The following is a 16394-nucleotide window of genomic DNA, read 5'->3' on the forward strand; positions in this document are numbered from 1 at the left end:
TCATGCATGCCCTGCTGGCAGGATTTGTGGTTCATCCCTGTGGTCCATCCCAGGGAGAAAGGGACAATCCGAGGTCTTGGCCTACCTGTCCCACATGTGTAAAATAGGAATTTGTTCCACCATACTCATTTTCAACCACTATGACCTGTCTTAAATCTTTTACCCCCACTATAATTACCTCAAAATGACCATCTGAGGGCCCCATAATAGAAGACTCCATTGATTTTTGGGGGGGGGGGATCCGACAGTCCTGAGGCTTGAACTCAGGACCTGCATACTGACCCTGAGCTTCTTTTGCTCAAGGCTACCACTCTATCACTTGAGCCATAGCGCCCCTTCTGGCTTTTTCTGTGACTTAGTTGGAGATGAAAATCTCACAGACTTTCCTGTCCTGGCTGGCTTCAAACTGAGATCCTCAAATCTGAGCCTCCTGAGTAGTTAGGATTACAGGTGTGGGGCACCAGTGCCCAACTTGTCCCCATTCATTTTCAACAGAATTTTCCTACTAGATTGGGAATGCTGGTAAGAAATTCTTAGCTCATAATACCTAAACACAGATGGATCTTCAGCCATAGAATGACCAAGGGGTTAGTTTTTTTTTTTTTTTTTGGTCAGTCCTGGGCCTGAACTCTGGGCCTGGGCACTGTGCCTCAGCTCTTCAGCTCAAAGCTACCACTTTACCACTTGAGCCACAGTGCCACTTCCGGCTTTCTGTTTTTTTAATTATCGATATTAACCCCTGTTGCACACCACTGATTATTGTTAATTGACAATTCCACATCCTTCCTACCAGAGTGGAGTGGATTAAGTGCCCTTTGGTAATTTAAATTTGGGATGCATACATACATGTAAAATCTAACCTTGGAAAGAATTTTTTAAACCCATACCTTTCCAGTTGTAAGACAGCTTCCTTGGAGGAAGAGAAATAGTAACAACCACCCACCAACAACCACATCAGTCTTTTTTGTCAGTACTGGAGCTTGAACTTGGGGCCTGGGCACTGTTCCTGAGCCTCTTTGTGCTCAAGGCTAGTGCTCTACCACTTGAGTCACAGCCCTACTTCCAGTTTTTGAGTGGTTAATTGGGAATAAGAGGTAAGAGTCTCACAGGGACTTTTATGCCTGGGCTGGCTTCAAACCATGATCCTCTGATCTCAGCCTCCTGAGTAGCTATGATTACAGGCATAAGCCACCAGTACTCAGCTCACATCAATCTTTTTATAGTCATTTGACTTTTTCAGGTCTGGAAGACTACTGTATTCCTTTAGGGGTTCATGTTATCCAAATGCAGTAATTCCACTTTTTTCTGTAGTATGTGCTGTCCTTTCTGTGGTAAGTAACATTTGATGAGGTCCCTCCTAAAGCAGTGTGAGTTTCTTTTTCTTCCAAGTCTTGATCAGGATGTAATCTTTAAGCTTGTATTGGTATTGGGGAACTCAAGATATAGAGTCTGGGCCAGCAATCATGTTGCCTAGAGGGATGATAGGGCTGAGGAAATGCTGCACACAAGATTTTGGAGGAGCTTATCATTGGCTTTCAAAGAGAGGAGACCAAAAAACAAGCACAGATAAAGGAGACCATCAATTTGAAATCTGGATTTCTCCCTCCTTGAAGTGGTCCCTTTAAGCCTGTTTTTCAAGTTAAACCTCCCTCTGCCACCAGCTTTACTAGAGTACACTCTGAGAATATCACACATACCTTATGCTCCCCAATGGCTCTGCCCACATCCTCTAGGGGAGCCTCTTCCTGAGTGGTAAAGTCAGAGTCTATCCATGGGGCCTGTTTTGTCAATTTCAGCTGAACTTCGACTTGTCCTGTGCACTCAATCCCCCCTATTAGAGATCTTTTGTGCACCCCTGTTGTACTCACAACCCCATTACTGGAGATAGATTTCTTGCACAACCCTAGATTGATTTCTTGAATACCCCTGTTGTGCTTAAACTCCCCTACTGGAAATTTCTTGCAAAATCTTGCACTCAGTCCTACTTACTGGAGATATCTTATACACCAAAACCTGGAGATGCCTTGTCAAGTAAGGGATTAATATTCCAAGGCTGGACATGTCTTGCAAACTAGATTCTCACTCCCTGACTACCAAGGAATACTTTACTGATCAATCATCTTGACTCTTGCCTTGGTTTGTGCACAATGGCTTGGTCACTGCAGTACTTGCTAGAGGTCCCTTTCTCCATATTGATGAGAGAAATCAGGCCTCAGCTAAATTTCCAGTCCAAAAGTACTGGCCACCCAATACTCTAGGGCCTTCACAACAAGGCAGAGGGACACATCTCCCTTGGGGAAAAGAGCTCTTGATTACCTCTCTTGGATGGAAAGATCTGGATGAGCCCCCAAATTGTAATAAACATGCTCTCTTACAACCATTGGAGTCACAATGATAGATACAAGATGGGAAGGAAAGGATGGTAGGGGAAAAACAGGAGGAGACAACAATGCTTGATAAGAAATGTACTCATTACTTTGCTCATGTAATTGTAATCCCTATGAACAGTATTTTCACAATAAAAACTTATTTTAAAAAAAGATAGAATTGTCTCAGCAAATTAAAATTTATTTCTCAGAAGAGTATGCCGTCAGCCAAAAATCTGGCAAGCAAGTACACCAAAACAAAGACTTCTGAGATTAGTAATATATTAATATCCGGTATGGGTTCTTCAGAAGGAGATTGGCAAGTGTCCCTTGAGAGACAGCATCTTTTAGTGCAACAACATAGGTAAGGTGTTTCAGTTTTTGCCACTTATTTTGGAAACTTGCTCAGCCTCCCTGAAGGTCACTTTCTCATCTATAAACTGTTCAGAATAATAACAACTTACCCTACTAGCCTTGTCAAGCTATTTAAAGTATCAGAGGAGATGATATCTGTGAAAGAGCCTGCAAACTGAAAAACTATCATTTCAATACAAAGTATTATCACAGTAATTGTTGAATATATAAAGCTCTTTCAGAATTTGTTTTTAACCATGAAAGAGTGCAGTGTAAGAAACTTAGAGCCAGTTGCCAGTGGTTCACGCCTGTAATCCTAGCTACTCAGGAGGCTGAGATCTGAGGATCGCGGTTCAAAGCCAGCCCGGGCAGGAAAGTCCGTGAGACTCTTATCTCCAATAAACCATTAGAAAACCAGAAGTGGTGCTGTGGCTCAAGCGGTAGAGCTCTCGCCCTGAGCTGAAGAGCACAGGGACAGCACCCAGGCCCAGAGTTCAAGCCCCATGACCAACAAAAAAAAAAGAAAAAAGAAACTAGATAAAAGTCAAAGACACCATAGCTCTAAGTTCTTATCAGGAATTATGAAAATATTGATAGTTCCACTGAAATTCCTCTACTAGAATTCTGATATGAGTTCAATTTGTTTGCTAATGATGGTTTTAGCTACTTCTGTCCTTTTAAGTGAATGTGCTATGTGTTTGCCTTTTGATCTTAGAAAATTGGACCTGCCAGTCTTGCTGTCTTCAGATTATCATGTATCCACAGTTCTGTTTTCCTGTAAATTAGTGTAGATGAGTATGTATATTTGCTTGAGTGCACAGTATTATGAGATTTACAAGAGATAATCCTGGGCATGCTTTTTTAAAATTGCTTTCTATATTGTTTCTATATATCCTTTCAGATAAGAAGCTACTCATTTTGATCTGTCACCATTAGGAAATACAGCTTTGAATGAAATTAGCATTGCAAGTGACTGAAACCAACTTAAAAGTTCACATTATTTAAACCATTGAGAATTTATTTAGACCAGAATAGAAGTTTTTTGCAAACTACAAGTTCGACCCTGATCCAAGTTTCAATATATCTGAAAGGTAGCACCAGCTCCACTTTTTCTAAAGATTCTATTGCATAAGGTTTAAGATGATATCTTGAGTATCTATATATGAATCAAATCAAATGTAATCAATTACTCCCAACATTATATTTCAACCCCCTTAATAGTACCTTTTGGCTTTATAGCAGTATAAAGTTATAAAATATATTTTTAATTCCTTAAAAATACAAAACAAAAACATACAAATGATTTTATCTGCTCACAATATTGTGTACATTTTTTTCAACAACTAATTTTTCTCAATGATTTATGATAGAGAAAGTGAGTAATGCAAAAATAAGATTTCATCTGATTTTCCTGATACTTTCTTTTCAGAAATATCTCAATTGTTCCAGGTAAATGACATAATATGGTTGTCCCTTTAATGATATATTTTCAAATATCATTTTAATACAATTTATAAGTTAAATTCTTTATACGACTGATAATGCTTACATCCTGTTTCCACCTGATGGTAAAATCTAGGTGATTTTCTAAACCAAAATGTCTGTATCATTGAAGTTGACACAGATAAGTTCAAAGCTGTGGTTTATCTTTGCAGGATTAATCTATTTTTCATGCAAGTATGTTGCTACTTGTATGTGTTAAAAAGTCATCCTGTGCTGTCTGGGGTGAAGAAAGATGGGAATAAGTTTTCTGAGAACTAATCAGCAATACTTGGGAAACATTTAGGTCATGGTTCTCAATTAACTCTGGAGAGTTGGAGTAATTTACCACCAGACCTCAGGAGAGAAGGGATGAAAACCTCTTCAGTTCATAAATGAGTGAACAGCAAGCCAGTAAATTTGCATTGAAAATGTTTTTTTTAATTTCAAATCAAAGACCAACTAGGTATTTTCTTCTATACTGGGGGTAGTATAATATTTTCATATATGTTTTTCTATATGTGTATGTATTTGTATGTTTCAACAATCCTGCTAATGTTAAAGTGACAAGAGGTCACAATGAATGTCAGGACTCCGTAGCATGGTTAACCTTCTTTATACTTTTCTTTGACTACAACGAATATATCTGAGAGAAATGGACACCAATATTTGTCCTCAGAGTTAGAAACACTTCTCTTTTTTTAGTATGTAAAGTATATAATCCCAGTGCTGTCATTTGTGTACAACCTTGGGAAGTCATTACAGTTCTCTCAGAATCACATTTTCCAACAGCAAAATGCAAGCAGCCATCACGTGCATGACTTTATCTAGGTTCCTTATTTTTATGAAAATTAATTCAATTAGTAAAACTCATACTGCGCATCCATCATTATGCTTTGAGATAAAGCTCAACTAGATTCTTTCCATTTTGTTAATAGGAAAATACAAAAATGTTGAAGATCCATCTATCACTTGTTAAGCAAATTGAGGTAGAAATTCATGAGTACAGTGTGATACGTCACAGATTTGAGGTACTGGTAGTAGTACAGATTGTTTATAAGAACATTGTAACTATAGATAAATGTTTACTATTTGTCTCTTCTATCAAACCTGAATATGTTAAAAGGCAAGTTCTACTTCTTTTTAAATTCTGTGTCACCATTATCATCCAGGCACATAACAGGCATAAAATATATGCATGTATTAATTTATTAATGAGGTGATAATAGGCATGTGGTAAAAGGAATGAAATTCATAATTAAATATAAGCTGTTTAGAAACTGAGTCATTGGCACAAAAAATAAAATAAATAAATAAATAAAAATAAAATAGAAACTGAGTCATTGGGAAAGAACAAAACATCTAGCTGAAAGTATATCAAGTAAAAGGAAAGCAAACTGTAGGAAACAAAGTACAGTGCAATAAATACAATTTTGGTTTTTTAAACAACAAAATGTAACTTAATTATTAAAAAAACTCATAGGGACTATATAGAGACCATTAACTTAACAGGTTAGAACTGGCCCTTTGAGTAATGTTTAAAGATCAGGCACTGGTAAGGTGATTATTCTTGCACATAAAAAAGGACAAAAACCATGATCCTGAAATCCTTTCCATAAAAATTTCATAGGATATCATAGTAATGGAAGTGCAGATAAAGTAGGAAAGAAAGATTTTGAGAATTTTACTCAGTTACTCCATGAAGATACAGGACACAGATGGAAGTATTATTTAGTAGAAGGCTGAGTGCTATGAATTTCCTCAACTTTTGAGACTTACATAAGTATTTGGCCCAAAGAACTTTCCATAATAGATTTGGCCACATTTTTCCCTAAAAAGAATTCAGTGTGTTTATTACTGTTGTTTTGTTATGCATACACTTATAAATCTGCAATATAATGCACTAAGAGACTATTTTCCATCTAGATATCTAATGGTAGACTATTATCTGTATATTGAGAGCTTTCCAGCCTAACTTTACAAAGTAGCAAGTTTCCTTTTCTCTTTTCTAGCAATTATGTACTTGGTTGAACTGTAAGATGTGGATGATTTGAACTTCGTAGGAAATCTAAATTAGGCTTAGAAAATTTTTTCCAAGACACCATGGTCTGTGTGTGTGTGTGTGTGTGTGTGTGTGTGTGTGTGAGAGAGAGAGAGAGAGAGAGAGAGAGAGAGAGAGAGAGAGAGAGAGAGAGAGAGAGAGAGAGAGAGAGGGAGAGAGATCAGAGTTTACTTATCCTGAGTTTATTAATAATTAGTTCTTTGAAAGAAAATGGAGATGCTCAGCTTTCAGTGATTTACAACCTTCGTGCACAGTTCTATCTGAATGAACACCTTCTTGGGCATGTGTAGGTTTATATTAAACTTCCTAACTCTAGCACTTTGACAGATTCTTAATAACTTGTAATAATACCAATCTCTGTTATTGATAAATCTCCTTAGAGAAAAACCAGAAGTATGGTAGGCCTTAGTTCACAATTGCTGAGTTTGAAGAGTGTCCATCCTATCTCTTTTGGAGATCACAGTCAGTGCAGATGAATGCATAGTTCTTCACATGCATTCCTTGAGCATAAGGAATTATTTACCATGACACGAGCAGGTCAGGTTTCCCAGGATCCAAGTTCTGTGAAAGTAATTAATGTCCAGAAATTTTATTGGAGACTGCTCTCAGACTAAACACCTGTGAGAAGAAATGAGGAAAGGGAACCAGATAGGGCAAAAGTAGAAGCCAAGCTTCTGTGCTGATCTCACCACAGTACGATTAACATGCCCTCCTCCTCTATAAAGAGTTAGGGGAGCCCAGCAGAACTGACCTGAGTTGGAGCAAGGGAGATAGGCAATTATAACCCACACATTAGACCTGTGCCAGTCCATGGGCACAGCCTGCTTTGGAAATGAAAGAGGGCAACTTTGCACTAGGCAGCTCTCTTTAACTGAGGCCAAGTCTCAAATAATGCTGACAGGTGAAGACTATCAGCCAGCAGCTGAGGCAAGAAAAGTTTCAGTCTAGAACAGATCTGAGCAGCACAGCACAGCATCCTTCTGCAGAGTAGGTCTCAAAGTTTTGTTGCCAGCAGCAGTGATTCTCAAACTGTAAGATATGTTGGAAATGCCTGGAATGTTTGTTGAAAGTCAATGTACCAGACTTGACCCACAGGATTTCTGATTCAGGAAGTCTTTCTTGAAGCATGAGAATTTGCTTTATTAATATGTCATCCCTTATGAGGCTTCTGCCACTGGTCATTGGGCCTAATTTGAAAACCATTGTTCCATTCTACCTTATTTATAAATGGGGAATAGAGCAGAGAACCTTATGAATAGAATAAAAAACTTATCAAATCATAACATGTCTAACTCTACCAAGTTCAGCTATTTTTGTGCATTATAAAGCTAGAGTAACTGATGGTTAAACTTTGTTATATAAAAGATACTTAGCCAATACAGTATATTCTATTTTAAAGCATTATTACTATATCTAATATCTAGTCATTGTTGCCTTTAAAATTCAACCACATTTTCTCCAGGGTTCATATAGTTTAATAACCTAGACAAAAGTATTAAAAGTAGTCCATATACATGCCCTTTTGTTTTATTCAAAACCAATCTTTTATTCCTTATGATTTTCATTATTTTTGTATTTTTATTTATCACATAAACCATTCAAAGCCATATGGTTGAGGAAAATTAAAAACTATGAGATATATTTAGGGCTCTTTTGAATGCAGAAATATGTAAATTAAATACTCTTGACTCATTTCTAGTCTAGACTTGGCACAATTAAAATTTAAGGATTCAGTGTACATGCATTGAACCCAGGAGAAAGGTTGTTGTCTACAAAACTCTATACACAAGCAGTAAATAACACTTTCATCTACGAGCAAAGAAGTTTGTAAAGAGCCGATTTGAAGAGATTTTTGCTGTTGTTGCCATTGGATTTTTTAAAGTATTTACAAATTAGAAATTTTTTCAGCTTGATGTCATCAATATTTAAAACCCAATGGTTATTGTTGAAGAAAATCAGTGCCTTACAATCTTGAAAATTTTACTTTTTCCCCTCAAGGGCTTAATTTACAAAGCAACCAACTTTCCAAAAACAATCTCATTGTGTGGATAGAACTCTTTTATCTGATTTGTATGCTTTGCATTTTGCAAATGACCCTTAGAAATTTATTTACTGGTTACTACCTCTAGAGTCAGAAGGTGAGTGGTGTTTCTTCTTTAAGGACAGAGGAACTAAGATGCACAGAGAGCCACTCATCATGAAGATGATACAAATAATAAAATACACAATACCTATCTGTCTCTTCTGTCATAGGAGAGTTTCATACTGTGCCTTTGTTGCTGTTTGAAATTTGATGTTAAAAAATTCATTGATGTGTATCTAGTCCTGCATTTCTCTTCTGGAATGTGACAGTTTATTTCTATCTCAAATTTGGGAGCTAGAAACAAAGTAAGCCTTGCTACGAAGTGGATAAAATTACCTCAATTGCGGGTCAAAAGTTGTTGGCTGTTAACCGGGGTTCAACCTGTAACTTGATGCCCAGTTGTAAAATTAAGATTCCAGGGCCATGGCAATGGTGCTGAATGTTTAAATTCTGATAAATGGATGACAATGTCAGTATTACTCCTTGAATGATAGTGTGTCAACAAATTAGAAAAGCCAGTAGTGCAGATTAGCCCTTGAACTTCTTTGCTCTAGCAGAACATGGGTGCTACCTTTCAGCTCTTCGGTATTAACATTTATTTAAGGGTTGATAAATAGTTTCGTGCAATGCCTACTTTTTCTCCCCAAGAGCTGCATTCTCATAAACTTCTTCTCCCCTCCACCAGTTAATGCAGGCAGAAGATTTTATCCAGTGTGAGCATTGAAACTACACAGTGAAAGACTGTGTGCTCAGCAAAAACCTCACTCATGATGAATAAACAGCTCTTCCAGGGGCTTTGCTGCTGCTGGCTCCGCAGGAGTTGTTTATTGCCTGGTTTGCACATCCCATGATAAAGTTGCTGCTGAAATAAATTGCAGTTTTGCATAATTATTGACAATCACATCTTAACAAGCAGTGTGTATCATATTGGAGTGTTCCATTTTTTAACATCCATTTTTAGCTGTGTTTAATCCCAGCAAGTGTTTGTGTAGTAATAGAAGACAAATAAAGCTTTTAACTAGAGTACTAATTTCCTCATTCCAGACGAAATTTACCTGAATCTTTTCAGATGGGACTGTTAGTACCTTAGACAATTTTCCCTCCTGAGCTATTATTATGGGGATGTTTGCTGAGGGTCGATGTGTATACATTCACAATATATATAGTACATATGTGATCAGAACCTAGGAAATTGTTTTTAGATTTTTATGTCGTTAGGGAATTTCTTTCATCCTTAAAACTAGAGGAATGAAACAACGGGATGTGGGAGAAGGAGCTAACATTTTTGAGTAAGTCTAATGAATTACATATGGCATATTCAACATTCTCATCACAGCAGTAGCTATTGTAGCTATGAAAAGAAAAAAAGAAATTCAGAGAGGTTAGGAACTTTTCCTGTCACATAACTGGTGAGAGACATTGGGAACTGAACCCTGGCCTGTCTGGTTTTGAAGTCCCTACTTTTTCCAATAAACTTCATTTTTCTTTTGGACAATATTCTCAGTTCAATGACTATCAAGCGATGATCTAACAACCTAAAGCAATAGTACCAACAAACCTAGTGCTATGCAAAGTGATATTTTGGACAATGGTCTCTATAAAATGTGGGGATTTTTCCTTGTTAGTCTTTTTTCCCTTTTGCTTTCCAATGACTCCTCCTTTTCTCTCTACACTATTCACCTTCAATTCTTGATTAGCAATCTCTTGAATTTTCTCATTGCCTATTTAATCTTTGTTTCCTGCCTCAGGGAAACATCAAAAATAGGGATGGTGAGGGACTTTAGGGACTTACATATAATGATTAGCTTCAACTTTTGCAGCATATTAAAATAAGATTTCAAAATTGCCCAACATAAACTATACAGCTACAAAAATTACTTATTTTTAATACACATATATGAAATTGTAAAGGTCCAAAGTTCTGTGTGTGTGTGTGTGTGTGTGTGTGTGTGTGTGTGTGTGTGTTTGTAGAGGGTATTTATAGACATCTGACATTTTGACTGGTTAGTTTTGATTGTTAGGATTTTATTTTGTTATTGTTACCCTGGTTATGATTTTTTTATTATTTCCATCTCTTTCAGTTTTGTTTGTGTTGCTGGGATTGGAACTCAAACCTTTGAATGTGATAGACAAGATCTCTATCACTGAAGTGCATGCCCAGTCCGCTTGCATATGTGTGTGCACGTGCACGTGCATGTGCGAGTTCATACATGTGCACGTGCACGCTTGGATGCGTGCAGATGCACGTACTGGTACTGGGACTTGAACTCAAGGCCTAGGTGCTTGCTGTTCTTTAGCATTTTTGCTCAAGGCTGGTACTGGATCACTTAGAGCCACAGCTCTATCTCCAGCCTTTTGGTGGTTAATAGGAAATGAGAGTCTCATGGACTTTTCTTCCTGGGTTAGTTTCAAACTTCTATCCTCAGATCTCAACCTCCTGAGTAAGATTATAGGGGTGAACCATTGGAGCCTGGCTAAGGTTATTCGTTTTTAATAGATATTCTTGCATGCCTTCTCCCACGGAGGTGCCTTGAGGTCAATGAAATTATGGTAAATAGCATTCTAGCTATTGTTTAAAGGGAATACTTGAGCAAGAACTCATCCCTGGTCTTTGGGCTTCACTGGGGGCCCCATTCCAATACTTGAGAACTACATTTAGCTATTTGTTCCTTTGCAGGGTGAGTGAGCGAGAGGCTGCTTTGGAAGAAACTCAGAGATTACTGCAACAGTTCCCTCTGGACCTGGAGAAGTTTCTTGCATGGCTTACAGAAGCTGAAACAACTGCCAATGTTCTACAGGATGCTACCCATAAAGAGAGGCTTCTGGAGGACTCCAAGGGAGTCAGAGAGCTGATGAAACAATGGCAAGTAAGTCAAGCGTTTCCACTTTAGCACTCTGGTGAATCCATTTCAACAGTTCTCAGCATTTATACTCGTAATTGATAAGCTGGGGACAGAATAAAGTACTTGTTTTATACTGGCTGATACAGTTCTGCATTTGAGCAAGGAAAAGACAGAAGGAGAAAGAAGAGTCATTTATGATTCCGTTTAATACCCTGATCTTCTAAAAAAAAAAGTATGTATATTTTGAGCAAAAAAAAATACTTGCAAATAAAACTAGAGGTTTGGTCAAGCAGAAACTTCGCTCAGACAGAGAAATAAGTTTGGGGTTGGTTTATTAAATTGAAGAGGTTGCCATTTTTGAGTGTTTATTTAATATTTTACAGGGAAAGCATCTGTATGAATTGTCTGTTTTATTTAGCGTTGCTAACTGAATCAGTTTCCCTTCATTACTTTCAAATACGTTTTGAAATGTTAATCTGGCATTTTGTAGTTTTCTTCCTAACATGATCTGTGAAAATAAAAATGAGATGGCTAAATTTGTCATAGTTAGTGATCAGACAATTTTCAGGCAATTGTTTTTCCTAGAAACAAAAATTCTTACTATAAAGTTCCATCTGCGAAAACAGTAAGAACAGAAGTTCCAGGTAGTTTTGTTCAAATGGTATCATTGTGACAGTCATACTGTGCAGTTCATGGCGACTGCTAAGGTTTTTCCTCAATAATGGATGTAATTTTCTTGAAATCTCATAGTTTGGCGATGTGTGTACAGTTAGTTGTCTGATTTGACATCAGACTTTATTAGTGTTTCAGATATTGTTTGATATGTTAGAATAGTAGGAATGTGTGAACTAATGATTATTCTCATATTTTCAAACTGAGAATCCAAGAAGTAAGAGTATATCCAACCTTAAACACATAATCCCCAAATGAGATCACAGCAAGCAAAGTTTCTTCCTCCCCTCTGCTTGTTCTCCTGTGCCTTTTGTTTCATTTTGCTTTGTTTTGATATTTGATCTACTTTGTTCCTCTGGAGCATTGAGTGGGTGACAGTGAGGATTTATAGCATCTTCAATTCATCATTCTTGCCTTATCATCTTTCTCTAACCCCACTTGCTCCTCCACAATGCATGCTAAATTTGTCCGAACCTTTGAAGGTAATTTGTCTGAAACAATACCAGACTTTATCTTTGCACAGATCTCCCATGGCTTGTGATAGAATGTAAAAACAATGCAAATTGAGATTTTTTTTTCCTTCCTGTCAGATGAATAACAAGTTAGACACTATGCTGTTGCAACTCATTTGGCTTATTCTGTTTCACAAATAAAATTTTATTTCACCTTATAAATGTTCATAAAGGCACTGTAGAATTTTAATTGATATATGAGTTCATATTTTTTTCATTGCCATGGTAGATATATAAGATTGGTAATGTGGACTTTTCAGGAGATTACTGAGAAAAAAAGGAATATCCTAGTTACTGAATTAAATATTAGGAATTTAATAAACCTCTCAAAATAGCACGTGAATTTGATTAAGGGAAGAGATGTAGCTACCATATCTTATATGTTTTATATTTGTAAGAATGTGCAATGAAAACTCACAACAAACATTGAACCCTTTTCTATAACTTTCTGAGTACTAGAGGCAGAAGAAAGAAACTCTGAAAATATGGCAAGGGCTTTTTACTGCCTCAGCTTAAATGTGATAAACTGTATTTCATTTGTTTGTTTTCTTAATTACTTGTGAAACTGTGTCTTGTTACATAACCCATGCTGGGTTCAAGTTCACTAGGTAGTCCAAGGTGGCCTCTTTCTCATAATCTGTTTCACGAACTTTTTGACTACTGGAACTGCAGACATGTGCCACCATAATAGTCTCTGTATTTGTTCTTAAAACCCATATAAAACCTTTGTAGAACCAGGTATAGTGATGCACACGGGTAATCCCAGCACTTTGGAGGCCGTGGCAGGAGAGTAGCTTCGGCTACACAGACAGCCCCTATCTTAATAAAAAAAAATCCCTTAAAATTCCTGAAATCCTTCATACAATGTTTTTTCCCTTAACTATACTACCATTAATTAAGATTTCAAAATTATTTTTAAGCAAAGAGATTGCCCCTATTATCTCCAATAACATTGTGTTTTCTATGAATTGCAATTACCTGGTGTTTAAACTACATCTTCCAAATAGAAATAGCACCTATATTCAATTCAGAATTTTGGTTAGGTTGAATAATTATATTTAGACCAAATGTGTTAAAATATAAACTACTGGAACTACTGATTATTATTAATGATCTATTTCCACTGATAAAATATGAGTGAAGAAGCTGTGGGTAAAAGCCACAAGCGGAAATGTCAAACTGGATTGTTTCAGCTCATGGAGCTATTAGGCTCCCCACCTCCTCTGTAAATTTTTACTTTAAGTTAAAGGAAAAATTTTAATACATAAGAAGGAAAAAAAACATCATGGTATGTATTTTTCTTTTGTTTTAAAGAAGCTCCTAGTACTGTATTCATTTATTCATATCATATAGCAGGCATAGTTCCCATTTAATAAAATTAAAAAGCTGTACCTAGTGTTTCACAGGCGTAGTCCCAGCTACTGCAGAGTATGAGGCTGGAAAGTTGCATGAGCCTGGGCTTTCCTAGGCAATGTGGTGAGATCCTAGACAAAGCCAGAGATCTCTGAAAAGATTTTGGTATATCTTTCCACCCAACAGCATACTTTGTATGAATGCTAGTGAGAGAGGGTGAATGCTTTCTCTATAACTGTGAGCTCATTGGTCTTTATATGAACACTGGCTCTTTCTAATTAGTCTTCTCTCTTCTTATTAATGATCAGTCTCTTCACTGGGTATTTAATTCTCCTAGCACTAATCATAATTCATAGAATCTATAAGCATACTTGTGTCATGAATATATGCTTCCTGAATAAAATTAACTTGATAAATTCCACTCTGAAACACATTAGGGTTTCCTTATATGTTAGGAAATCCAGTTGTTTTCTGTTTTCTGTTAAAAGAAGATTCTACTAATTGACATTGCTTTAGGATGAAGACATTTTTCTTTTCAATATTATTACTTCTAATAATAACTTGAATTTTAAGCCAATAAACATTTATAAAATATCCTATAGAGACTGAACAATGCTAGTGAACTTTTAAATCACAAAGTTTATCCTCAAAGTGAAGGTCTTTATTTATAGTTCATTCTTTTCCTGACCAAAATAATTTCAGTTAGGAGATAAAGATGTTCATGAATCAAGGTTCTAAAAGCAAACCTTGTGTTACTAAATGATAATAGAATGATCCTGCATCTTTGCAAGTTCACGTGTTCTGCAAATATTAACTAAATCCAAGCACCCCTGAGAACTCATTGCAATGCCAGCTTCTAAAGAAGGTATGTAGGTGTGATATAGTGGATAAAAGATGGTCATAAAATGGTAAAATTATGATCTTATTTTCAGCACAAAGAGCTAAGAAGCAATTAATATTTGAAATTCCTTCATCTGTGAGCTCGATCATGCCTCAGGCTATATCATTCAATGCACTGCCTTCATTAATTTCATAGATCTTACTGATAACTCTTCTCATATTCCCCCTTTATAAAAATTCTATTCTATTCAACATTCTCAGAGAGAGGTTTGAGCAACTGAATTGTACCTTTGTGTAGATTTATAAATCTAGTTATTTTTGATTTCTGATACATTTCTGATGTATTTGATTTCTGATACTTCTCCAATTCCAGAATTTCAGGGTGATATTTCACACACAAAAATACTGTACATTGTAGAGTTCATTCCCATCGTTGTCTCAACTCCTCTCTCTCCCTCATCCTCAGATAACCCCTCAATTACACTCATGCTTTTGTATGTATGTATGTATGCATGCATGTATGCATGTACACATATATGTATGTATGCACGTCTCTATCTATCTATCTATCTATCTATCTATCTATCTATCTATCTATCTATCTATCTATCTTAGGCAATTCTAGGTTGTACATGAGAGAAAAAACCTGTAATCATTGTCCTTCTGAATCTGACTTACTTCACTCTGTCTATTTATCTGACAAAGTCATATGTTTATTCTTCAGTATGGCTGAATAATACTCATATATATCACATTTTCCTTATCCACGGATCAACTGAAGGTCATCTATGCTTATTCAATAACTTAACTACTGTGAATAGTGATACAAGAAACATGGGTATGCAAGTGTCTCTATTGTATTCTGACAGACATCCATTCAGATAAATGCTAAAGAATAGTCTTGCTATATCATACAGTATTTCTATGATTAGTCTTTTGACTATTGCTCATAAACATTGTAGCATTCTGGACCATGTTGCCATGGTTTTATACCTATGAAAACATGGAGAAATATTAGTTGAATGTATTAAAACCTTTATACGTCCTTTGCTAGATTTTCCCATTTCATTAGGCAGTTATCTGGATTGATATAAAGGAAGCACTAAGTGTAATAACTTTGTCATTCAGCTGTTGGATTCTGTAATTTTATTTCTATAGCCGTAGGTAGGAAGACATTGGCATATTGAAAAGTCAATTTTAATAGCACCCAATAACCATTGTCTTTTATTCTTCATAGAGATTTTGTGAGGATCCTAGAAGGCAATAAATATAAAAGTATGTTGAGAAATGCTTTCTTTAAGTGAAAGGTCCTAATTAATGTTATGAATTACCATTAGACAAAAGTCAAACTGAAGCTGTAAAGCTAATGTTTCCCTCTTAAGCATCAATGGATCAAAGTTACATTAAATAATAAGGTGAATATTTGCACATTTTATAATTGGCCAAGTAATTTTTATTTTCAATTCCTAATATTGTTCTCACCAAAATCCATGATACTATATTGTTATTTTGATTATCAGTGTAAGTGAGCTGAATTAAGGTAATTTATTTATTATTACTTTCTTGAAAATTAACTAATTTGAATTTTTAACACTCCAGATTATAATGATCATTATGTGAAATCAAACCCTCTCACAATAAAAATTACTTTTCTGGAATTAAAAACATTATGTATTTAATCAGTTATTCAGATGGATAATATTCATATTTAACCCTTTTAATAGTTGGAGCCAAGCAATGTGTGCTAAGTGCTTTGCCTGCATGGTATAATGTCAGCAAACCCTTAATAGAGATGATAAATGAAAACGTTGAAAGGTTAGTTAACTTCTT

General features: G+C 36.1%; 1 protein-coding gene across 9 annotated transcripts in view; it reads left to right on the top strand.

Moving 5' to 3' along the window:
- The window catches only part of Dmd (dystrophin), a 2040854-nt gene that overhangs the window by 1541809 nt on the left and 482651 nt on the right, over nt 1–16394 (top strand). For all 9 annotated transcript variants that reach the window (XM_070040660.1, XM_070040663.1, XM_070040664.1 and 6 more), the window contains one exon: nt 11022–11211. In XM_070040660.1, coding sequence (XP_069896761.1) covers nt 11022–11211 — 190 coding nt within the window. The remainder of the gene's footprint in view (nt 1–11021; nt 11212–16394) is intronic.

Source organism: Dipodomys merriami, unplaced genomic scaffold, assembly GCF_024711535.1.
Source record: "Dipodomys merriami isolate MVZ:Mamm:240054 unplaced genomic scaffold, mDipMer1.0.p SCAF_3, whole genome shotgun sequence".
Taxonomy (NCBI): domain Eukaryota; kingdom Metazoa; phylum Chordata; class Mammalia; order Rodentia; family Heteromyidae; genus Dipodomys; species Dipodomys merriami.